We start from the raw sequence: 25,741 nt of genomic DNA, 5'->3' as shown, positions 1-25,741 counted from the left end.
CTAAGTAATTTTTATATGCGAAGTTATTTTTAACATTTTATTATTTTATTTTCTTTGAATTATCTGCTAGTACAGAAGTAAAGGAACATATTTCCTATCTTGTCTGTAAAACTTGCTATGCTGGCCACCACAGGAAATCAGGTTTGAGTGTTTTCAAGCGTTATTTTTCCCATCCCAGTGACAACACCATTATATTCAAAAGTATAGTTTGGATTAATTTCCATAAAATACATGTTGTCATTGTGCACTAATAAGTTTACCTACCTAATTTTGTCCACTTATAACCTCACAAAGGGGATATAACTTAACCCCTTCAGCTTAACAACACGTTTATCCATACAAGTTCTAAAATCCTTGGGAATCCAAATGCACGATCTTCTACAGCATCTCTGAAAAACAAGATATACTCCCTGTGTGAGGTTTTGAAAATGCTGCTTTTGTTTCCTCTTTGAGAAATACCCTTTGTTTTTTGTGTTTAAGCCAGTTTCCACTCCTCACAAAAATGTTGCTATCCTGTGGTAATAAAAGCAGGGTCAGGGCAAAAAAGGCACAAGCATAACATTTTAAACTTCCTTTATTGTCAACACAGAATACATAAACCAACTTTCAAGGAGATTTTTTTTTGTTTGTTTTAAGACATTCTCAGTAGAAATATTTTGCTAAATATTAACATATAAGCCATTTTACTTTCCAACTTAAGTTTTATAGGGTCATTATCAATTTTTTAATGAATAAATCTATAATCTGTGCTTATCAAAAGCTGTATGATACTGCAATGTATACATTGTAATATCTTAACTGTCTCCATAGAGATGTTGTAGAAAACACATTTCTGCCGTTAAATGTAATGACATCTCTTGATAAGCTTTCAAGAAATATTTCTCATATTGTATGATTATTAAAGATGGGAAAACATATATTAAATGAATAATTTAAAAGAAGATATATTCACCTCTTGTATTCCAACATTATACATTTCAATTTTGCATTGCAAAAGTAAGAAAAATTTTCAACTAACAGAAATAATACACACTGCTTACAGGTAATGTCTCATTAAAATTAGTTTGGACCTAAGTGGGAGGAAAATCCACATAGTCTGATTTTTAGCATTTAAATCTTTGAAAAATGCCTATACTTTATCACAGAATTAGCACTTCAAGAAGATAATGGTATTAGTAACACACCAACAAAATGTACACACATGGCAGGCATGTAATTGGTATGTTTTAACAAATTCAGTATACATATTTCTAAACTTAATCTCCTGATGAACTTCCAACATCAATATTAAGGAATTCCTTAATTTTATCATACAACACTAACACCAAAGCACCGCCTGTACCACGAAGGATATTGGAGAAGGCACCACGAAAAAATGCATTCATTCCTTCATGTTGGTATATCTTCACAAAGCAGTCTAAGGTTCCTTTATACTGTCGTTCAGTTTCTCCACTCTGTATATAGATACAGACAAATAGATTCTCATTATCTTTAATACCTTTCCCCTTAAGTTTCCTGTCAGTACAGACAAATTAGATTCATACTACATATTAACAAACATAATATGAAAACTGTGCCTAGTGGTTGGAGAGTGACTGTGTTTTACTGGAAAACTGAAGACATGACAAATACCAAAGGATGGCATGAGTTGGGCCATGGTTTATGCTCTCCCTAATTTACAATTACATGGGAAATCGACAGCAGAGGTTAACATCCTGCATGGATAGATATTAAGAAAAACACTTCTTAGAAAGTACTGAAAACCAAATGATAACTGTAGAAGTCCTTCACTGAATTTCAAAGAAACAATATGAGTAATAATTTGCTAAAAAAAAGTGATCTTGAAAATACTAGAAAAGGCTGAAAATTAATGAACAGCCTAAATAACAAAAACTACAAGCCTTAAAAAAAAGTAAGAATTTAATCAGCAGCAATAAAGGAGACAGAAAATAAACACATCAGAGTGGCCAAAAAGTTGAAAAGTAATAGAGGAAAAACACACAGCAAGCAAAAATGTCTGAATGGGCAGACCTTTAGCCTCGTGGCTAAGCTGCCAGTTAGGAACACCACACCCACATCACAGTGCCTGGGTTCAATGCCCGGTCCCTTAGCTCGAGAATCCACATTCCTGCTAAGGCAGGCAGGTAGGCCTGGGAAGCAGCTTGATGGTTCAGAAGCAGTTGAGTTCCTGCATCCTTACAGCTCATCTGGATTGAGTTCCTGCGTCCAGCTTCAGTCTGGCCAAGTGCCAACCACTGATGATATTTGCAAATTGAACTAGTAGGGCAGGGTCTCTGAAATATTTGTGCAGCCATTGTTTCAGTAAAAAGGAAATGACCTCAGGATTATCAGATGTGGCAAAGGTACTAAATAGACAGAGATCCAGAAATTGAAGAAAGAGCAAAATGTATTACTTCCTGGAAAAAAATCTTTTTAATTAAAAAAAAATTATTTTTTACCTGAAAGTCAGAGTCACAGAGACAGAGAGAGAAGCAGAGAAGACAGTTTCCATCTGCTGGTTCACCCACCAAATGCCCGCAACAGCCACAGCTAAGGACCAATGCCAGGAGATGGGAACTTCTTTCGGGTCTGTCACATGGATGTAAGGTCTCAAGGACTTGAGCCATCCTCTGCTGCATTCCCAGGCCATCAACAGAGAGCTGAATCGGAAGCAGGGTAGCTTCTGGGATGCCAGAGCCTAGCACAGGATTAACCTACAATGCCACTATATTGACCCCATGACAATTATTTTAAAAATTCCAAATAGGGCCTAACATGATAGCATATGGTTAAAGTCCTCGCCTTGAAAGTGCCAGGATCCCATATGGACAACAGTTTTAATCCTGACAGCTCCACTTCCCATCCAGCTCCCTGCTTGTGGCCTGGGAAAGCAGTAGAGGACAGCCCAAAGCCTTGGGACCCTGCACCCATATGGGAGACCTGAAAGAGACTCCAGGCTCCTGGCTTTGGAAAGGCTCGGCTCCAGTTGCTGTGGCCACTTGGGGAGTGAATCATTGGACGGAAGATCTTCCTCTCTGTCTCTCCTCCTCTCTGTATATTTGTCCTTCTAATAAAAAGAAAAAATCTTAAAAAAAAAAGATTAAGAGCAAGACTGCGAGTTACTGCTTTTTAAAATTTAACAATGAATTAGAAGTCTCAACAAGGCCAAAAGGCAAGATGAGGAAGGAAAGTTTTAGGATAAAAAAAAAACCCATTTTCAGATTATATAGCCATTATGTGAATTAAACCATCCAAACATGTATCTGTAGACTAGTATTTGCAATACAATTAATAAAAATGTGAAATAACAAAAACAGAAAAACAATACAGCTAAAGGCTGATATGCATCTCTGCCATAGTGGTATGCTGAAGAATCTCAGAATAAAACTGTGTTTGGATATAGAATCTTTAAAGATAATGAAAGTTAAATTAGATCACTAGACAGCATGCTAATCGAATATAGCAGTCATTATAAAAAGATCAAAAAGACCATGTGATGATAAAGGAAGAAGGTAGTTACCTATAAACTAAGCAGAGATAATCCCAGAAAAAAAACCCTGACCACAACTTGGTCTCTGATTGTTAGCATTCACCACTGTGAGAAATAAATGACTTTTATTTCAGTCACTCTTTTGTGGCACTTATTATTACAGCAGCCTTAGCAAACTAAAATATGCAGAGATACAAAAATCCAAATAGCCATAATTATTTTTGTACAATTACTTTTATCCAGAAGCACCTCAGTGCACATTTTTAAATGAACATGGTATTTTATTTTTTTAAAAAAGATTCATTTTTATTTGAAAGACGGATTGTACAAGGAGAGAGAGAGAGCCTTCATCTGATGGTCCACGGCCTAAAAGGCCACAAGAGCCAGAACTGAGCCAATTTGAAGCCAGGAGCATCCTCCGGATTTCCCACATGGGGATGGGGGCCCAAGGACTGGAGCACAATCTACCTTTCCAAGTACAGTGTGCAGCAGCTGGGGGATCAGCCAGCGGAGTGACTGTGCTACCTAGCAGGGTATTTTTCTTATCCAATTATCAAAATCAAGAAATTTAGCACTGATACAATACCATTTACCTAATTTATGGTCTACATGCAAATTACGTCTCTATTTAAAAAATTATTTATTCACTTGTGTATTTTGGGTGAAGACTTGCTTATTTTTTTATATTATTTTCTGATACAGTTCCATAGTCTCTGGGATTTCCTTTCCACCTCCCCAAACCTCTTCCCTCCCGACACTGATTTCTCCTCTACTATTACAACAGTACAGTCCTTCATAAACAGTCCATCATTCTGCTTTTTAAGTTTATCCTGACAACGTAAGTATAAACAAAAAAAAAAACTTTCTACTGTCAAGACATATTTAACAGTTTCATTGGCAATCCATCTTAGATTCGCAAGTACAGACACATACTGCATTCTATCTTCACACCTGGATAGGATAGTCTCTATTACAATTACTATATGTCCTCTTAAATGAAAAGCCTTAAAATAAACAACAGGAAGAAAAATAGAAAATTTACAACATAAAGTCAAATAAAATGTTACTGAATGACCAATGTATCACTGAAGAAATGAAAAAGAAAATAAAAAACCTTCTTGAACAAAACAATGCTATTTTATGACCTATGTATCATTGATTAGTAAGAAACGAAATTTTTTTGAAGTGAAAATAAAAACAAAAATAGCAAAACTTGCAACAAAAACTGCATTGAAAGGGACATTTGTAATATCCAGTTCTTACAATAAATAGAAATATGTTGAAATAAGTGATCTAATACTGCATCTCAAGAGCTAATTGAACAGGAAGCAAGAAATGACAAAAATCACAGCAGAAATAAATGGAATTGAAACTAAAAAACTACAAGTTACAACAGAAAGGAGCCATTTTTAAGAAAATGAGAAAAAGAAACTTTTAGCCAGACTAACAAAGAAATGCAAGATACAAAAACCAAGTAAAATTAGAGATGAAAAAGAAAACATCCTAAGTAACTAGTAAGATGACCTCTTCCTGCTGAATAGATCCTTTGATCACTCTGTGGTGTCCTTCATCACTTTCAATATTTTTCATTCAATGTCTTTATGATCTGTTGTAAGAATGGCTACAACAGCTCCATTTTCTTTTCCACTAGCCTGGAATATCTTTTTCCATCCTTTCACTTTCAGTTCCTGTACCATCTTTGTTGGTGAGACTTGCCTCGTGAAGGCAAAAGATAGATGGGTTTTGTTTTTCGATTCACAGCTAATCTATGATGCTTGATTGATGAGTTTAAGCCATTTACTTTCAGGTTCAAATGGACAGACAGTAATTTGGTCCTGTCATTTTAGCAATGGATCCGTCACTGTTTTATTTAGTCTTCTTTAGTTGTTTTATTGGAACATTCTCTATGTTTGCCTTTGGTTTTGGTAGGTGCTATTCCTTTTCCCTGTCGATAGGACATCTTCAAGTACCATTTGTAGGACAGGTCTGGAAGATGTGTATTCTTTGAGCTTTTTTTTTTTCCTCCCCAAAATATTCATTTTCTGTGACTTTTCAAAAAAGATTTATTTATTTATATTGTAAACACAGATCATATTCCCAGAGAGAACCCAGGTCTCCTGCTCTGGTGCAGGTCCCAAGGCTTTGGTTGTCCTCTCTTGCTTTCCCAGGGCACAAGCAGAGAGCTGGATGGGAAGTGGGGCTGCCGGGATTAGAACCAGTGTCCATATGGTATCTCCACGCATGCAAGGCAAGGACTTTAGCCACTAAGTTACTGCACCAGATCCTGAGGGTTTCTTTACTATGGAAGAATATTCTTTCAGTTTCAAAGACAAAGGATAGGTTTTTCTGGGTTAATTATTCTGGGCTGACAATTTTTTCCTTTTAGAATCTGGAGTATGTCACTCCATTCTCTAAATATGTTGACTGATTTTTTTTTCGGGTGCATATTTAAGGATCTTTTTCCTTGTGTTCAACTGAAGAAAGCTTGATTACGTGTCATGGTGAACATCACTTGTTTTGAACCCTACTGGGAGTTTTGTGCCCCTCCTGTATTTTGTTTCCCAATTTTTCTTTTAAATTTATTTTTTTTTATTGCAAAGTCAGAAATACAGAGAACAGGAAAGACATGGAGAAAGATCTTCCACCCAATGATTCACTCCCCAAGAGGTCACAATGTCCAGAGATGAGGCAATCCGAAGCCAGGAGCCTGGAGCCTGGAGCCTGGAGCCTGGAGCCTGGAGCCTGGAGCCTCTTCTGGGTCTCCCACATGGGTGCAGGATCACAAGGCTCTGGGCCTCCTCAACTGCTTTCCCAGGCCACAAGCAAGGACCTGGATGGGAAGCAGAGCTGCCGGGATTAGCTGCACCCATATGGGACCCTGGCATGTGCAAAGTGAGGACTTTAGCCACTAAGCTACTGTGCTGGGCTCCCAATTCTTTCTCCAAATTTCAGAAGTTCTTTATTATTTCATTGAATACTTTTTTTAAACCTAGCCTCTCTTCTTTTGTCCGCTGGTTCGCTCCCCAAATGGCTGCAACAGCCAGAGCTGAGCTGATTCCAAGCCAGGAGAGATAAGCTTTTTCCAGGTCTTCCATACAGGTGTAGGGTCCCAAAACCTTGGGACATTGTCTAATGCTTTCCCAGGCCATGAGTAGTGAGCTTAAATGGAAGTAAAGCAGCCAGAATACGAACTGGAACCCATATGTGATGCCAGTGAATACAAGTTGAAGATCTGGCCACTAAGATATTGTGCCGGGCCCTTCTTTTTTATTCTAGCCTTGTGGTCTTGCCCCACCCAGACATTGTGGTCATTAGGGAGCAAATCACCTGATTAAAGTTGTTCATTTATCTCTCAGACTCTCAAACAAACTACTACTACTGTTTTCCATTTGCAATCATGCTATTATGTGACCACATTCAACATGTATGCAAGCAGTATTTCTCCATATGGCATTGTTCCCTATGTTTGGAACACTCTGGAGAAAGCCTTTTCCCCAAGCTATCCAAGATGCCATATCTAATCCAAAGGACAGTTTTAAGCTAATAGGTACCTCTCTGGAAACTATTAACATTTCTGTTTAAACCATGAACTTTTAAGTCTTCAATATCATACATGAGTTTACGTGCCAATTCCGACCGACTTTGTGTGACTTGAGTTTAACATAGATTAAGAACTCAAATATTTGTTGAAGGACTGGAATACAAGTAACAGCAATGAAATTAAAGTGTATAAAATTTTGGTTTATGGATGTTTATTCAGAACACAGACCATTATCATAAAAGTTTTTATCCTGGAGCTCAAACTGATTTACACTAAACCAGACCTGGCATAGTAAGTAGCCTAGTGGCTAAAATCCTCACCGTGCATGAGCCAGGATCCCATATGGACACCGGTTCTAATCCCAGCAGCCTCATTTCCCATCCAGCTCCCTACTTGTAGCCTGAGAAAGCAGTCAAGAATGGACCAAAGCCTTGGGACCCTGCACCCATGTTGGGCATCCAGAAGAGGCTCCAGGCTTTGGATCGACATAGCTCTGACTATTTGTGGCTACTTGGGGAATGAATCAGTGGACAGAAGATCTTCTTCAATGTCTCTCCTCTCTGTATATCTGATTTTCCAACAAAAATAAATAAATTTTGGAAGGCGTTGTAGCCTAGTAGCTAAATTCCTTGCCTTGCATGCATCAGGATCCCATATATGCGCTGGTTCTAATCCTGGCAGCTCCACTTTCTATCCAGCTACCTGCTTGTAGCCTGAGAAAACAGTTGAGGATGGCACAAAGCCTTGGGAACCTGCACACATGTGGGAGACCTGGAAGTGACTCCAGGTTCTTGGCTTTGGCTGAGTTCAGCTCTGGATGTCAGGGCCACTTGGGGAGTGAACCATCAGATCTAGATCTTCCTCTCTGACTTTCCAATGAAAATTAATAAATCTTACAAAAACACTATATCAATAGCTTATGACTATTCTTATCCTACTTAACCCTTCAGTTAAGATAGATGCATCTAATTTCTTTGATTATCCTTTACCCTCCAAGGAATTTTTCTTATAGGAACAGGACACATTTCTGTTCTCATGAAAGATGAGGAAAGAACACTGCCTGCTGATAGCTATTTTAGCAAAGTATTAAGACAGAAAATATTATGTATTTGCTGCAACTAAGCAAAATAAATGACTCTCGCCTTTCAGCCAAAATTTCTCTTTAACTGAATAAATCACACCTGTGTATCAGAGATGTTGGAAAAACTTAGGTAAGAGCATAAATGGGAAAGAAACATGGTTGGATCTGGCGGTCATTATATTAATTCACATAAGCCAAGCATGGAAAGACAAGTACAGAATGATCTCATTCATATGTATAAATCTTTAAAAAGTGATCTCATAGAAGTTAAATGCACAAAGGAGTTTGCCAGAGGCGAGGGAGGGGAGACAGGAGGCTGGGAAAAGGCTGAACAACTGATACTACTTTATAGTTAGGGCTAAGAAGTTATGGGTCCTCCTTTCACCATGTGGTGACTACAGATAATGTATCATGTTTTTCTCCATTTTTAAAAATCTACAAGATTCTGTTGCCACTATAAACAAAAACTGAAGAAACAGATATGTGTGTCTCCATTCTGAACACATGCATCCATGTACTGAAATACCAAATAGCACCCCCAAGTGTGTACAGTTTTTGTCAAGCTTTTCATTGAAACGCTTGTAAAATACCTGCATCATCATCCGTCTTCTAACTGTATCAAAGGGATAAGAGAGTATTCCAGAGCATGTAGTCACAATTTGAGCAATGAAAAATGAGATAAGAAATGGCGTTTCTTTTGGTTTTGGTAGTAAGCCCTAGAAAAGAAAAATACATCAAGTAAACATACTGCCAAAAAATACCCAAAGTATACAGTCAAAGGACAGTTTTCCTAAACACATAAAAGAGGTCTCAATTTACTTCAAACTCAATTAAGATAGTTGGGTTATTGTAGCAAATCAGGAAGAAACAGAGATGCTAACTACATGTAGCTATCCTTCAAAAGAATGCTTGAGGTGGGGGGAGATGGCAGCCACTTGGTATAGAAATGAAGCAAAGGCTTGGGATTCCGTATGCCAGCTGGAGTACCTGTGTTTGAGAACTGGTTCCACCCTCCATTCTAGCTTCCTGCTAAGGTGTGCCATGGAAGGCAGAAGGTGATGGCTGGAGTATGTAGGTCCCTGCCACCAAGAGTTCCAGGTTCTTAGTCTCAGCCTGGCTTAACCTGGCTATAAACAACTGGGGTGTGAACCAGCAAATAGCAGAGTTTTATAATCTTTCAAATTAAATATTTGAAAATTATTTTACAAAGAATAGTAGGATCCATTTTCAGCCTTTTGGGTAAGATCAAATGTAAAAAGAACACTGGGCAGAAAAAAAAATTCAGAATAAATATTTATTAATGGCATGCAAAACTGAAGAAGACAGCAGCTAGGGCCAAATAAGTTTTTTCATCGCTCTTTGTGGAGTTGAAAAAGATCCAAGAATATCTGCTATCTTCAATACACTCTATTTAACAAGTAACTTTAAAGTTCTAGGCGAGTGAAGAAGTATTCCTAAATTTTACAGCCACTACAATTACTAGGAGGAAAGAAGGAGAAGGCACATAAATCTCTCTGTGATTAAGAATCTGACAGTCTGTAGTTTCTATTAGCATAAACATACATAAATATTTTATTTGAAAAGCAAAATTACAGAGAGGAGAGAAAAAGACAGAGATCTTTCATCTGTTGGTTCACTCACGAAATGGTCACAACAGCCAGAGCTTGAATGATTTGAAACCAGGAGCCAGGAGCTTCCTCTGGGTCTCACACATGGGTGCCAGGGCCCAAGGCCTTGAGCCATCCTCTGCTGCTTCTGCAGGCCTGAAGCTGGTAGTTGGATCAAAAGCAGAGCTATCAGGACTTGAATTAGTGCCCATATGGAATGCTGGCACCACAGACAGAGGCTTATGCTAGAATCCCATGGAACTAACCCCAGCCTAACTGTTTAAAAATACATTTGTCTTGAACACAAGGATATTTAATTGCATTTATGCTAATGAAGGGGAGTAGAAATGATATATAAATCTGTTACGAATTTTCCTGAAGTTTTAATTTCATGTAATAAATAACATTGATACTAATTCCATTACTTCTTTTTGAAAGCATTATGTGATTAAAAGCATAGTTTGCAATTTAATAAATAAATTATATACCCATTCCTCGTCTATTTGTTAAAAATTGTAGTAAAAGTCATGTTAGAACACTGTGAATGCATGAAGTAACAGTTACTAGAACTAATAGCTCAAAAAATGGCAGCCATTACTAGAATCTTTCTACTTTGTGGAAGTGCTGTATATAAAAATAATTGCAGAACCTAATGGAGAATATGGCACAGGATTTAACACTATCCAACAGACAAACCACCACAGATTTAATTAATTATATCTAACCTACTTCCCAAAATGACAAAGGCTAATTATTCACATATTAAAAGTATTGATGGGGCCCAGCGTGGTGGCCTAGCAGCTAAAGTCCTTGCCTTGAACGCACCAGGATCCCATATGAGAGCTGGTTCTAATCCTGGCAGCTCCATTCCCATCCAGCTCCCTGCCTGTGGCCTGGGAAAGCAGCCAAGGATGGCTCAAAGCCTTGGGACCCTGCACCCGCATGGGAGACCTGGAGGAAGTTCCTAGCTCCTGGCTCTGGACTGGCACAGCACCGGCCGTTGCGCTCACCTGGGGAGTGAATCATTGGACGGAAGATCTTTCTGTCTCTCCTCCTTTCTGTATATCTGACTTTGTAATGAAAATAAATAAATCTTAAAAAAAAGTACTGATAAAATTAATGTGAAATCAGAGAAACTTCCAGCAAATTTTTAGATACCAAAATGTCAATGTTGTGCAATTTGTACCAGGTTATTTAAGGCAAACATCTTTTTTGGTGTGTGTGCTCTTTTGGTATGCACTTTACATATAAAGTCAAATTCAAAACACAGATACATTGTAATATGCTAAAGTCATAATTAAAGAGTTTTATCTCCCTTATTCTATCATTTAGCTTAATTCCTACAACTAAAAGCAACATCCATGGAATAAATTACTAATTAGAATAAAAAGAAATGTACCATCCATATAACCAGCTAAGTCTCCCAAATTTACCTTAACTGTATCATAAGCTCCAAAGTAAGAGGCTCGGTACACAATGATTCCCTGAACTGAAACGCCAAACCCTTGGTACAAGCCAACTATTCCATCCGATTTCGCTATTTTAACAATACAGTCACCTAAACCTTTGAACTGTCGTTCTTCAGGACCTAAAATAAATCATATAAAATATATTAGCAATATTACATGTAAAATATTTTAATAAAAGCAAATGAGATATTTTACAGATTTTAATGATCTAGAACTCTTAATCAGAATTTTAATGGAGGCAAAAATCAAAATTTTCATTCATATTAAGATAAACAAGATTTTAAACAGTATCTTAAAAGATGTTCTATTTTTAAAGATTTATTTTATTTTTATTGGAAAGTCAGAAATACAGTGAGGAGAGACAGAGAGGAAGATCTTCTGTCTGCTGATTCACTCCCCAAGTGTGCCCATCTGAAGCCAGGAGCCAGGAACTTCCTCCGGGTCTTCCACATGTGGGTTTAGGGTTCTAAGGTTCTGGGCCATCCTTGACTGCTTTTCCAGCCCACAAGCAGGGAGCTGGGTGGGAAGCATGGCTACCGGGATTAGAACCAGCACCCAAATGGGGTCCTGGTGCACGCAAGGCAAGGACTTTAGCCGTTGAGCTACTGCGTCAGGCCCAAAGATATTATCTCTTACAAAAATCAATCTAAGTCAAACAACCTTACTAAAAAATATTTCATGATTGTTATGACAATTCACCAGAAAATACTTATAAATAGAAAACATTTTAGCACTGCTGAAAAGAGAAAAAGACAACAATGCAGACTACCAAGTCTAGGACAAACATTTCATATGTGTAGTATTTTTCCACTTTTATGATTATGTATTTGCTTTTTTTTTAAGATTTATTTTATTTTTATTGGAAAGGTGGATATACAGAGAGGAGAGACAGAGAGGAAGAGCTTCTGTCCGATGATTCACTCCCCAGGTGGCCGCAACAGTTGGAGCTGAGCTAATCCGAAGCCAGGAGCCTCTCCCGGGTCTCCCATGTGGGTGCAGGGTCCCAAAGCTTTGGGCCGTCCTCAACTGCCTTCCCAGGCCACAGGCAGGGAGCTGGATGGGAAGTGGGGCTGCCGGGATTAGAATCAGCACCCAAATGGGATCCTGGGCGTGCAAGGCGAGGACCTTAACCACTGCACCATCGCGCTGGGCCCTGCATTTGCTTTTGATTTAGAACTCCTTAATAATACTTTACAATTATAACAATATTCTAAAATAAATTAAATCTCATTTTCAAAGATAAAAACTATAGAACTTGATAAGATACAGAGTCGCTTTTATTTTCAAGCAATATAACAGATGAAACTCCTATTATTTTTGTTTCAAATTTATACTTTCTGTGATTGCTTACATATAACTGGTATTTTCTTAATTTATCATAGACACTACAGTGTAGTTATTTGCTTACTTTTATTACTTCTATTTTACATTAAAATGTCATTGGTTGGGAGGAAAATCTGTAAACTACACCCAGTAACACTGTTGGTACAGCAAAAACTCTGCAAGAAATAACAACACAAAGAAGGAAGAAGTAATATTTCTAAATATTCCATACCTTTTCCAATATCAACACCTAATCGGGTTCGGGCAAAATCCAGAGGGTAAACTACACACAAAGAAGTTGCTCCGGCAGCTCCACCAGAGGCCAGGTTTGCCAAGAACCACCTCCAGAACTGAAACATGAAATAAAAAACTCATTAAACTACATAATCATTTAAAGTAGCTAATAAGTTTTTATGTTTACAAATGCTAAAACTCCAGGTTCAATAGAGAAAAAAGGAAAAGAAAAATAAATGGAAGAGGTCAGATTCCCAAGCAACTTATATAAAGTAAACATGTATACATAACATATTATCCAGAATTTCTTTTAATATCACGTCACCTTTGTTTCTCACTATGCCACCTGGAAGATATAGGTTAGATATTATCTGAAACTTCAGGGTATTTCAACATTCCACAGCAAAAGGAGACCAAGTTATTAAGAGACAGCACGGAAGATAATCATCTTTTCAGACTCTTTAAACTGTAGTGTCAGCTACACCCATGTTTAAATGTCAAGTATATATGCAGACTTTAGCTGAGCATTTTTCTTGGGAGGGGAGCAGATTTCACGTTGTCCTAATTTCATTTTGTAATTTCAACAGAATTAAATTTATTTTAAAGATTTATTTATCTTTATTGGAAAGGCAGATTTAGAAAGAAACAGAGAAAGATCTTCTATCTGCTGGTTCATTCTCTAAGTGGCTACAAAGGCCAGAGCTGAGCTGATCCAAAGCCAGGAGCCAGGAGCTTCTTCCAGGTCTTCCATGCAGGTGCAGGGTCTCAAGATTTTGTGTTGTGTTCCACTGCTTTCCAGGCCACAAACAGGGAGCTGGATGGGAAGTGGAGCTGTCGGGATACAAAGCTGTGCTCCTATGGGATCCTGGTGCACACAATGTGAGGATTTCAGCCATTAGGCTTACTGCCTTCTGCCCCTGGATTAAATTGTAACATCTCAAAAATATCCACTTATATTGAAACAACACGAAAATTGGCAGACATCAGTGATAATGTAGCTGGAATGCATGTGAAGGTTAGGTCTTACTGGTGTAGAATGTGTAACTTTTTTATAAACATTTAAGATATGGCTAACCCAAGCCTAACAAACTATTCTTCAACATCTCGTGCATAAGGGAAAAGACAGAAAATTCTGAATTTGCAATATTAAAGAAAACCCAGCCATTAGGCCCTTGTAATCACTAAATACTTTAAAGCAATAATATTCTAGTAGAGGTCACTTTATTCTGTGGCTCCTATTTCTAGTAAGTTTTGAGTCTTAAATAGCATTGGAATTCTCATTTATTATTTTACTGGTTTGGAAAGGACTTTCTTTGACAGTTTAGGTTCTATTTTTTTTTTTTTAAGATTTATTTTATTGCAAAGTCAGATATACAGAGAGGAGGACAGAGAGAGAGTAAGATCTTCCGTCTGATGACTCACTCCCCAAGTGGCCATAATGGCCGGAGCTGTGCCAATGCGAAGCTAGGAACCAGGAACTTCTTCCAGGCCTCCCACACGTATGTAGCATCCCTAGGCTTTGGGTTGTCCTAGACTGCTTTCCCAGGCCACAAGCAGGGAGCTGGATGGGAAGCGGGGCTGATGGGGTTAGAACTGGTGCCCATATGGGATCCTGGTGCATTCAAGGTGAGGATGTTAGTTGCTAGGCCACCATGTCAGGCCCCATGAAATTTCTTAAATCCAACTCATATAAAATTGATTGCAATAATATATACACACATACATACATAAGGATGCTCTTTTACACAAAATTTTCTTCATATGTGCACCAAGGTTGTTTGTGTATATTAGCTAGATATTTTAACATACTGATTTCAGTACCTTTGGATATACCCAGTAGTGGGACTGCTGAATCATACAGTAGTGCTATTTGCATTTTTAGTATGTTATTATTTTTTAAAGATTTATTTATTTATTTGAAAGCCAGAGTTTCAGAGGAGAGGCAACCTTTCATCCATTAGTTTACTTCTTAAAGGGTCTCTGGAACCAGTATTGGGTCAGGCAAGACCATGAGCTGGGAACTCTGAGTCTCCCACAGGGATGCCAGGGCCCAAGCACCTGGGCCATCTTCTGCTGCTTTCCCAGGTACAACAGCGGGAGCTGAATCGGAAGAGGAGCAGCTGGGACCCAAAACAGAGATGACATGGGATATGTGACAGCACCAACCCTCCTTTTAGGTTTTGTGATGATTCCATACTGTTTTCTAAAATGACTGTAAAACCAAAATTGTGTAAGCTGAGTCAGTTGAAATGTCTACGGCATTAGCTCGTTTCTTCTGTTAACCATCAGTCATCTTCAATTAGGCATGAAAAAGATTACTTTTTTCCTTACATACTGATATAGATGATCTGCCACTATAGGTTTCATCTTCACAATTGTCTCACGCCTTTTATTCATTTTGTGAATTGCTGACTTATTCAGATACTGTCTTCATTAAACTTTTCAAAAAGCATCAGTGATTTCACTATTGTTCCATCCAATTTTATGATAAATTTATATTTATTTTCTTCAATTTTAGCAGAATTTATATTTGTCTATTGGGAGTTCTTTTCAAACTTCTGTTTTAGTGCTTCAACCTAGATCCTTAGTTTTTTTATAATATGCTTCTTAACTTTTTGAAAACTGCTTGGATAGTTGCAATTGCTACCTTGTTGTATTTATAATTATATAATGACATTTATTTTTATTGTCTCTTACTTAGTCTATTTTGCCTCAGATTAGTAGAGTTTATGCAGCTCAAGTATCTTTCATCCAAAATACTTGGGACTGTGTGTTCTTAGGTTTTAGAATTCTTTGAATTTTGGAGTATTTCCAATGGCCTTTCTACTAAATATTTCTAATCTGAAAATTCAAAATCTAAAATGAAATGAAGAAAAATGACAATGTGGTTTATATGATTGGGAACTTTGAAATTAAGGTTTTATAACCAAGGGAATTAACCTGAAAACAAAACAAAAAAAAATATTCTTATAATAAAAAACCAGAAATCTCTAACCTAAGTTTGCTATTTTCCTGTTTTGTTTGATTTCCTTGGTATAAATTTTAATCACAGGTAAACAGATCATTAGTAGATAAAAATTCACTTTAGGCAATAATCTATCTCAGTGGTAGGAAATATAATCTGTTGACTCTTTCGTTTTAAAAAGAGATAATGTCAAATTATCCCCAGTGCAGTAAAACAGTGATTTATGATACAAATTGCATTACATTTTATATGAAATACTGCCTTGAGAGAAAATGCCCCTAGCTGTTAAGACTGTGAAGAGCTCAGTGAGCTTTATGAAAAGTTAACATAATTTTGTTTTTCACATATAACCTCCATTGGAACTCCAGTGGTACAATCGGCACACAATGTTTATCAACTTCACAATGTAGCACATCCCATAAATGTTAACAATTAGTCTGTTCTGATGGCCTTGTTCTACCTCCCAAGAACAAAACGTCACAAGAGAAATCTGACCAGATAAAACATTCTAGAAACATTGAAATGTAGTTACCTGTTTTTCCTTATTAACCCCAGACATGAAAAGTTGCTTGTATTTGTCCTTAAAAGCGAAGTTTAGAGCTTGTGTCGGAAAGTACCGGATAACATTTGCAAAATTGCCTCGCCAATAACTAAGGAAACCTATAAAATACAATATTAAAATATATTAACTTACACTATATTATTACTAGAGAATTCTCAGTTTCAACAAAATGAGTTATTTTTCTAAAGCATATCTGTTCTCCTGCAAATAAAATTTTCTAAAATATGTGTCCTCTGAAGAGGTAGTGTTAACTTAATGTACTCTACTGAAATTTTGTTAATTTAGAAAAAGGGGCCTGAGTAGATAAAACCTAAGGAAAGCATTATTAGCTAAATATAGAAGTCTTTACTATGGGAAAAACCAAGCTCATTCATGTTTGTCAGAGATTAGCATCTTCTAGCTCCACAATTATCAGAGAAATGCACATCAAAATCACAATATCACATTGCACTTGTTACAATGGCTATTTTAAATAAGATGAAAGAAGCATTAGTGAGGAAGTAGAGAAAGGGAAACTTTTTTATTGTGTTACAGGATGTTAAGCCACTTTGGAAAACAGCATGGAAGTGTCAAAAAACTAAAAACACAAGGTAGAACTGCTGTATGACCCACCAATCCCACAAGTGGGTAATACATCCAAAGGAACTTAAATCAAGATGTTGCAGATCTACATTCCTTGCAGTATTACATTAGCTAGTCATACTATTATTCATAATAGCTAACATATGGAAGCAACTTAGGTTTCCATATGAAAGAAAGTGACATGTATACTAGGAATACTATCAGTAGGCACTTGGCTCAGAGTTAAGACACCTGCTGGGGACTGGCATCAGGTGTCACAGCATCTGGATTCCAGTCCCAGCTCTGCTTCTGACTCCAGCCGTGTGTGTGTGTGTGTGTGTGCATTTTTACACACGTGTGTATACACGTGTGTATTTTTAAAGATTTATTTACTTATTTGAAAGGCAGAGTTACAGAGACAGATCCTTCCATCTGCTGGTTCACTCCCCAAATGGCTAGTCAAAAGCCTAGAACCCCATCTAAGTCTCCCACTTGAGTGGCAGGGGCGCAGACACTAAAGGCCATCTTCTGCAGGTGCATCAGCATGAAGCCGCATCCAAAGCAAAGCATTTGGGACTGAAACCAATGCTGGCATCTCAAGCAATAGCTTCACATACTGTGCCCCGATGCCAGCCTCTGACTTTAGCTGTCCTCTAATGCATGCTCTGGGAGACAGCAGGCGATGGCTTTTGCCACACAGAAGGAATATCGGCACTGAGTTTCAGGCTCTTAGTTTTGGCCTGATTCACTTCCGGCTGTTGCGGGCATTTAGGGAATAGATTAACAGATGGAAGACCTGTGGTTCTCTACCTTCCTAATAACTAAAAGAAAATTTTTTTAATGAATTTTGCAATTTACAACCTGGAATAACCAAAGGACATTAATGATAAGTAATATAATAGCCACACACAGAAAGACAAATACTGTGCCATCTTATTTACATGTGGAATCTGAAAAGCTAAACTTAAGTAGAGGATAAATGCATGGTTATCAGAGGTGGGATAGGTTTAAGGAGGGAGTGAGAGATAAAAACCAGGGAGATAGTGCTCCTAGTTAAAAATTACAGGATTTCAGTAGTGCCAGGTAAGTAAGCTCTGGATATCTAATGTGGTGGCTATGGCTGATAAAAATGTATTATATGCTTGACACTCACTAAAAGAATAGATCCCAAATGTTCTCATTCCCAGACAAAACAGTAACTATCTGAGCTAACAGATAAATTAATTATCTTCACTATGGCAAAAAATCTATGACACATAAACATATAAAAATCACTTAATATACTGTAAACATATAAAACTCTTATTTTTCAATTTCCTCAATAATGGTAAAAATTATCTTGGAATTAAAATTAACAAAAGTGAAAACCAATAAATTTCTATAGATCAGCTAATTTAATTCTTATAATCACTCAAGATATAAACTATTGTTCTCTCCAGTTTTCGCAAGAAATAATGAGTTAAAACAATTTCCAAGATACAGGGAAGTAGCATGCCCAAAGCCAGGAGCCAGGAGCCTCTTCTGGGTCTCCCACACGGGTGCAGGGTCCCAAGGCTATAATATCCTATAATGTACATTTGTAAAGCATTCCCAAAATATAAATTAAAGAATGAGATGATGATTATTAATTTGAAAATATTCTATTTGGTAATCACTGCATAGCAGACAATGTGCTAACTCACGCCGCCAGCCCTAGGTGTAAAGTTCTTGGTCTTACAGAACTTACATTTTAGGAGGAGAAACCAGGGAGACTAATGACGATTAAATAAGTAAGAACTATGGAGAATGTAGACAAACAATGATGAAAAACTATCAAGCCAAGGTTGTCAGGGGAAAGCTTCAACATTAGTCAATTTTAGAGCATTAAAACAGCATTTATTCAATAATCATTTTAAATACCTTGCTACATGATGTTTGCATCCCATCATCTGCTGTTACCTCAAGGTACCATCGGGTGAGGCATGCAGTAATTGTGCAGCATTGTAAGGCAATTTAAGCTGCCACTGAGCTGTCAGCTTCCCGGATGCACACCACTTGCACATCTGGCTGGCTCTAGTGCTGATCCAGTTCCCTGACAACACACTTGAAGAAAGCAGCAAATGGCTCTGTCACTAGGGCCCCTGCCCCTCATCTAGGAGTCCTAGATGGAATCCCAACCTCCTGGTTTAGGACTGGCTCAATCCTAGTTGTTGCAGCATTTTAAAGAATATTCTCTGTAACTATCTTCAAATAAGTAAAATAATCTTATAACAGTGCACACCAATCTACATTTCAGCCTTCTTGTCTCAGGTCTGATGCTTCCACTCTGTGAATGACGGAGTAATTCTTGGAGTGAATGGCACCATTTGTGTTATTTTCCTATGGTTTATCTGATAGTAATGATATGCTTGGTTGAGCTTTCATGGTACAATCTTGAAAGTATGTCCATATTTCAGGTACTTAGCTAACATTTGGTAATGAAGGCTACAAATCCACCAACTGGATACACGCAAATAACTGCATAATAACTGAGGAAGGATGCCTAGCATCATGTCTATTCCATGGAACTCCCACTGCTCTTTGCAGGATGACTCGCTCTCATGGACTACGTAACTGACTGGCACAGAGGTGTCAGTGTTACCTTCACAACAAACCCTTCCTAGTGTATTAAAACACCTTTGCTGTTCCAGTCTTATGAAAAATATGTGGCCTTTGCCTTTCATATCATTGCAGTTCAAGATTACACCTGTCTTGGTGCTAAGAAATTTCTTCAAATTTCCAAAAATGCCTCTAGATGGCAATATTATTCCTGTTGTGAATTCCCTCAGCTTAGGGCTCTATTATGATGCACCCAGAAGGCTTCCTATTTTCCTAAGAACAGAAAACTGCTTCTTAAAAGCTCATTTATGAGCATCTCAGCCTGGAAGGTACAGAAAGTAGTGGGTGATAACAATACTACTTAGGGGCTTGGAGCCTAATGGCTAAATCCTCACCTTCGAGCATCCCATATGGGCACTGGTTCGTATCCTGGCAGCCCCACTTCCCATCCAGCTCCCTGCTTGTGGCCTGGGAAAGCAGTGAAGGACAGCCCAGAGGCTTGGGACCCTGCACCTGCATGGAGACCTGGAAGAGCTCCTGGCTCCTGGCTTCAAATGAGCGCAGCTCTAGCCATAGTGGCCACTTGGAGAGTGAACCAGTGGATGGAAGATCTTTGTCTCTCCCTCTCTCAGCAAATCTGATATCCCTTTGCAATAAAAATAAATAAATCTTTTTTTTTTTAAGCCTGTCTCTCACTCTCAGTTGCCTCTGGACCTAATAGCTGTTAGCTAGAGGAAAGTACAAAACTGACTTCCAGAGTGATGGAAAATTTGTATTTCTTAAAAGAGAGAAAAAGAAAAGAGCCATAATAAATGCTTAGATTTAAACATTACCACAAAAACATTTAAAATTTAACCAGCATTGGTCAGCACATTCTGACCATAACCTTTGCTTTACCTGATTAAATATTCAAAAGAGACTAGCTAATAGTAAATAGGATCCTACTTCTCCAGAGGTCTTAGAACATAAACCAAGGAGGGAGAGGTTCCATCTTTCCTGGCATGGGAAAGTGGGGTACAAACCAGTGGCACAAAAACGGAATACCTGAGTGACTCAGGAAGCTGCTTTGTTAAAATGACTGCGAGTGGGGAGAGGCGAGCCAAAGCGACGGAAGTGAGCTCAGTTCCCAAGTGACTGTTTTAGAATCACAGTGTAGCCCTCAGGAAGGGTTGTAACCACATCCCCAGGGAAGAAGTACTTTTTGCTTTAGACCCAGGAGTGGAAGAAGGGGCTGCCACGGAGTTGAAGCCACTTCACTTCTTGTTCTATTTTCCTTTTCCTGGTGCTGATGTTTCTTTATATGAGAGGCACAGTTGCAGAGAGGTGGCTTATTTCCTTTTTAAAGTTTGTAAAGATCTCAAAAAGAATCCAACTATACGAGTGAAGCACATGGGAATACAGACAAATTTATCCCTCCCTGCAATCTTATGAACCACTGTATAACAACGGTTCTCAAAACACTTGCATTATTACCAGTATACATCATTTCACTATTAGTGAGAAAAGTTTCACAATGAGCAAAAAAAAAATTCTAAATAATGACCAGACCTGATTTTTAAAAAATCTTAAGACATTAATATTTTGTTTATCACAGATCTTCTCGCATAACTTTTGATTTTAAAACATACTATTTATCTCTATCAGTAAGCTTTCGGGTTTCCTTAAATTTTATGCATCACTGTGTGCCACATTAGTCTCAGCTCTGTGTTTTAGCAATTTCCAAGACTAAAAACAGAACCTCTTTGAAGTAACAGGTAGCCCGGTACTGAGGTGTTTTCGTACTTTAAGAAATAAGCTACGCGGAGCAGCAACTACACCAGCAGCCCTTCAACCCCGAGTAGTCCCCTCGGGTCATGTTCAGGTTGCCTGGCCTGTCCATGGGCAGCAGCAGGACTGGTCACGCGTGGGCCTTCCTGGCCCTGGGAAAGCCGAGTCTTCTGGACCGCCCGAGGAACTAACGAAGCCGTGAGAGGTTCAAGCATGGACGAGCTCATATCCCCGACAGACGTGGGCAGCACCCGCCTGGGGCAGCCCCGCTTCCCGGGAAGCCGGCCACACTCACCCTGCTCCTGGGGAATCCGCACCAAGCAGTCCACCATGCCTCGGTAGCGCGCCTCGGGGCTGATCTGCTTGGACGACGCCTGCACCTGCAGCAGCAGCTTCACTCGCTCGATGGGCGCCACCGCCGTCTTGGACACGGCCGCCGCCACGCCGCCGGCCAGCAGGTCCTTCCCGAAGGACATGGCGTCAAACAGCCGCTTCTCATGCTTCTCGGGCTTCTTCCTGGCAGGCTCACGCTGCATGGCAGGAGGATGGATGTGAAAACACCGACTCCAAGCCGACCCACACGCCACGAAAGCGACGCCGAGGGGGAGCCCCAAACTGCTGCGGCGTTGCCGTGGCGGGAAAGGGGCGCTAGGCACGCCGGGAAACCAGCGTGCCCGACGTGAGGGTTCCGCTGAGCTGCGCAGGCGCCCCCAACGGTTTCCCGCCATCCGGCGCCGGTCAGGTGACTCCCTGCCCACGTGCCTGCCGCGCCCAGCCGAGGTAGCGCCAGGCCCATCGGAGCGCCTGCTTCTTTTTCTGGCTGGCCGCAAAACTGGGGTGGAACAGAGTTACTTTCTGAGGTTGCTGGGGTTTGGTTTCATTTTATATGGTTATTCCCTAGCATTAACACACCCGTTTACTGGGGCAGGGAGCCGATGTCTGTATATATATATATATTTTTTTTTTTTAGATTTATTTATTTTTATTGTAATGGCGGATATACAGAGGAGGAGGAGAAACAGAGAGGAAGATCTTCCATCTGATGATTCATTCCCCAAGTGGACACAATGGCCGGAGCTGCGCCAATCCGAAGCCAGGAACCAGGAACCTCTTCTGGGTCTTCCATGCAGGTGCAGCATCCCAAAGCTTTGGGCCGTCCTCGACTGCTTTTCCAGGCCACAAGCAGGGAGCTGGATGGGAAGTGGAGCTGCTGGGATTAGAACCAGTGCCTATATGGGATGCTCGAAGGCGCACGTTCAAGGCTAGGACCTTAATCACTACGCCATTGCGATGGGCCCTTATGCTTGTGTAGTTTCTTGCTGCTATTGCTCGCTACACAACTCACAGTATAAATCTACACGTACCTTTCCCCCAATCTTTAAGTGACGAATTATTTTTGAAGCAATCATGTGCAGTCTAGACTGCGTATTATGAACCAGTGGCGGCATAGGAATTTCTTTTTTCTTAACGTTTGGGATTAATCCCTGACCAAGTCAGAACTTCTAGCGGTGAGGTTTAGCATTACCATTTAAATTTCCCAGGTAACTAATGTGTGGAGTTGAGAGCTGGCGACCTACTATAAAAGAGTAGCCCATTGGGGCCCTTGCTGCACATAGCAAGCTGAACTGCTGTGGTGCTGAGATCCCATACGATTGCCGGTTCAAGTTCCAGCTGTTCCTCTTCTGATTCCTCTCTCTACTGATATGCTTGGGGAACGCACAGATAATCTGCGAGTTGAGGCCCTGGAACTCACGTGGGAGACCTGGATGAAGTGCCTGGCTTTGGACAGGCCAGCTCCAGCTCTGCCATAATTTGGGGAGTAAACCAGCTGATGGACAATCTCCGTCACACCTTCTCTGTCTGGAACTCTGCCTTTTAAATAAAAATCTTAAAAAAGAAGAAATAGAACAGGGTCTAGCGTGATGGCTCAGTAGCTGAATCCTTACTCCATGCGCTGGGATTTCATATGGGCGTTGGTTTGTGTCCTAGCTGCTCCTCTTCCCATCTAGCTCCCTGCTTGTGGCCTGGAAAAGCAGTTGAGAACAGCCCAAAGCCTTGGGATCCTGCACCCACGTGGGAGACCCGGAAAAAACTCCTGGCTTCAGATAGGTGCAGCTCTGGCCATTGTGGCCATCTGGGGTGTGAATCAGTGGACAGAACCTTATTTCTGTCTCTCTGTATATATTTGACTTTCCAAATAAGTCTTAAAAACAAACAAACAAACAAAAAACAGAAGTTAGCAGATTGTTTTATTGCAGTATCCCCTTTGACTCTCAAAAATTACTGAAAACATAAAGAAATACCTGTTTTTGTTATATGGATTCACCATATCAGAAATTAAAATTTGGAAACAATTTAGAAATAACAATGGTAAGTCCATTACAGGACAAGTCAAGTTCCCAAGGAGGTAGGGGAAGGGAGAGGAGACAGAGATCTTCCATCTTTGATTCATTCTCCAAATGGCTACAGTAGCCAGAACTGTGCTGGACTGAAGCCGGGATCCAGGAGCTTCTTTTGGAGCTCCCATGTGGGTTCAGTAACCCAAGGCCAGGAACATTCTCTGCTGCCTTCCCAGACTATTATCACAGAGATGGTTCAGAAGTGGAGCATCCAGGACTAGAACCAGTGCCCATAGGGAATGCTGGCAACACAGGTAGAGGATTAGTATGCTATGCCACCACACTGTCCTAAAATAACACTTTTAATTGAAAAATAATACTCAAAATAGATTTGATGTCTTAATGTTCCTAAATGTCATAAAGGGGTCCCTCATACCTTAAAATGGATTTGGAAGAGTGGCAGAGAGTGGAAGGGCAGAGTTCATCCATCACTTGGTTTCTCAAATGGCCACCATTGCTAGAACAGGGCCAGGACAAAGCTGTGAGCCAGGAACTCTAGTTGGGTCCTCCACTGGTCATCTTCTGATGGCTGACTTCCCAGAATCACTAAGCAGGAGTATAGATTGGGAGTAGCTGGGACTTGAACCACTTGGTGTGGAACATTGGTGCTGGGTTTTAAGCCAGTCGGCCACAATGCTGGCCCTTGCATATCCTACTTTGAATACTCATGTAAAGTGATATCAAGCTTAGTTTTGCAAGAATATTTGTAGGTGCACATGTCTATTTTCTTCCACTCCAGGTTTTTTTTTTATATATATATATATATAACTCATCCTAGCACTCCCTCTATATTATTGAGGCTATATCCCTTGTAGGTACTCTAATGTTCTGTTTTTTTTTTTTTTTAATAGATTTGACCTTCTCTTACTATGTGGGAGCAACAGAGCCATGGAAAAGCTCTGTTGAAATGAGTTTGTTTTTTGGCACATTTGGACTTTAGGTTATAACCCTTGTAATACTGTCATTAACATAAAAACATTCAGGCCAGCACTCCAAGCTAAGAATTTTGTTAGCATTTTAGTTGGCTCATGTAAAACCAATCGGCTTGTTCTGCTGACATCTTAGGTTTGATGTTACTGCCCTCCCACAGTGGCTTATTCCTCATAGTTAGGTTTATCAACCTCATTTTCTCTCTCCATTTTACAGGCCACTGCTGGGGTTAACTTCTCTGTAACAACTGCAGGGACACGTTATCCCTAGACATCAGTGGTTTAAAGTCTATCATTATATTAACTTCAAAAGTCAAGAAGTAGCTGGCTTTTTTCTTCTAAAAAATGAGAGATGAAACCGGAAATATTTCAGTCATTTTCCCCCTCTTTGTTTTATTTGAATGTTACACAGAGGTTCACTCCCCAACCAAGATCAGGAGCCAGAAGCTTCTTCCAGGTCTCCTACATAGGTGGCAGGGGCCCAAACACTTCGGCCATGTGCTGCTGCTTCTCCTATGTCATCTGGAGCACAAGACTTGAACCCAGGCAACTGGAGAAGAGATGTGGGTATTCCAAGCTGTGTTTTAACCATAGAATCAAAGACTTACCCTGAAAATGTTGTTTTAATTTGTTGTATTGTATTTTATTTAGTGATTTAGGGAAGGAAAAAAGTTCTGGTGATTTATATGGATACTAGAAGTTGCAAGTCCCAGGGCCTTTGCACTGTCATTAACTGCTTTTAGAAACCAGCTGTTGCTTGCCTCATTGACTCCAATGCTGAGGTAACTGCAGCAACACTTTTTTTTTTTTTTTACAGTTCAATTACATTTCCTAGCTGTTTCTGGTTTCACTGTTTCTTCTTTGCTTAACTAACACATTTTACTTATTTATGGGTGATGCACCTCTCTTATTGCAACATAAACTCCATGAAGGCAGGATTCCTTAGCTCTGTTTTTTTTTTTTTTTGAAAGAATTATAGAGAGGGAGAGAGCTAGAGATTTTCCATTTGTTGGCTCACTTCCCAAATGGCCACGGTGGCCAGAGCTGAGCTGATCCGAAGCCAGGAGCCAGGAACTTCTTCCGGGTCTCCCATGTGGGTGCAGGGTCCCAAGGCCATCCTTTGGTGCTTTCCCAGGCCATAAGCTGAGAAATGGATTGGAAAGTGGAGCAGTTGTGACTTGATCCAGCGCCCAAATGGGAAGCTGGCACTGCAGGTGCAGGATTAGCTGGCTAAGT

At 39.6% G+C, this 25,741-nt stretch overlaps 1 protein-coding gene across 1 annotated transcript; it reads right to left on the bottom strand.

The window, feature by feature from the left end:
- Positions 1-567: 567 nt before the first annotated feature.
- On the bottom strand, positions 568-21,740 carry SLC25A31 (solute carrier family 25 member 31). Its single transcript, XM_040966988.1, has 6 exons — positions 21,473-21,740; positions 16,243-16,370; positions 12,744-12,861; positions 11,153-11,307; positions 8,703-8,828; positions 568-1,454 (listed from the first exon to the last, which is right to left on the bottom strand). The coding sequence occupies exons 1-6, from the start codon at positions 21,711-21,713 to the stop codon at positions 1,257-1,259; spliced, it is 966 nt and encodes a 321-aa protein (XP_040822922.1). The 5' UTR covers positions 21,714-21,740; the 3' UTR covers positions 568-1,256.
- Positions 21,741-25,741: the final 4,001 nt, after the last annotated feature.

Source organism: Ochotona curzoniae, unplaced genomic scaffold (assembly GCF_017591425.1).
Source record: "Ochotona curzoniae isolate NIBS_2020 unplaced genomic scaffold, NIBS_Ocur_1.0 scaffold_4506, whole genome shotgun sequence".
Classification (NCBI taxonomy): domain Eukaryota; kingdom Metazoa; phylum Chordata; class Mammalia; order Lagomorpha; family Ochotonidae; genus Ochotona; species Ochotona curzoniae.
Note: the sequence above shows the minus strand (reverse complement) of the source record. Positions and strands in the feature narration are given on the sequence as shown.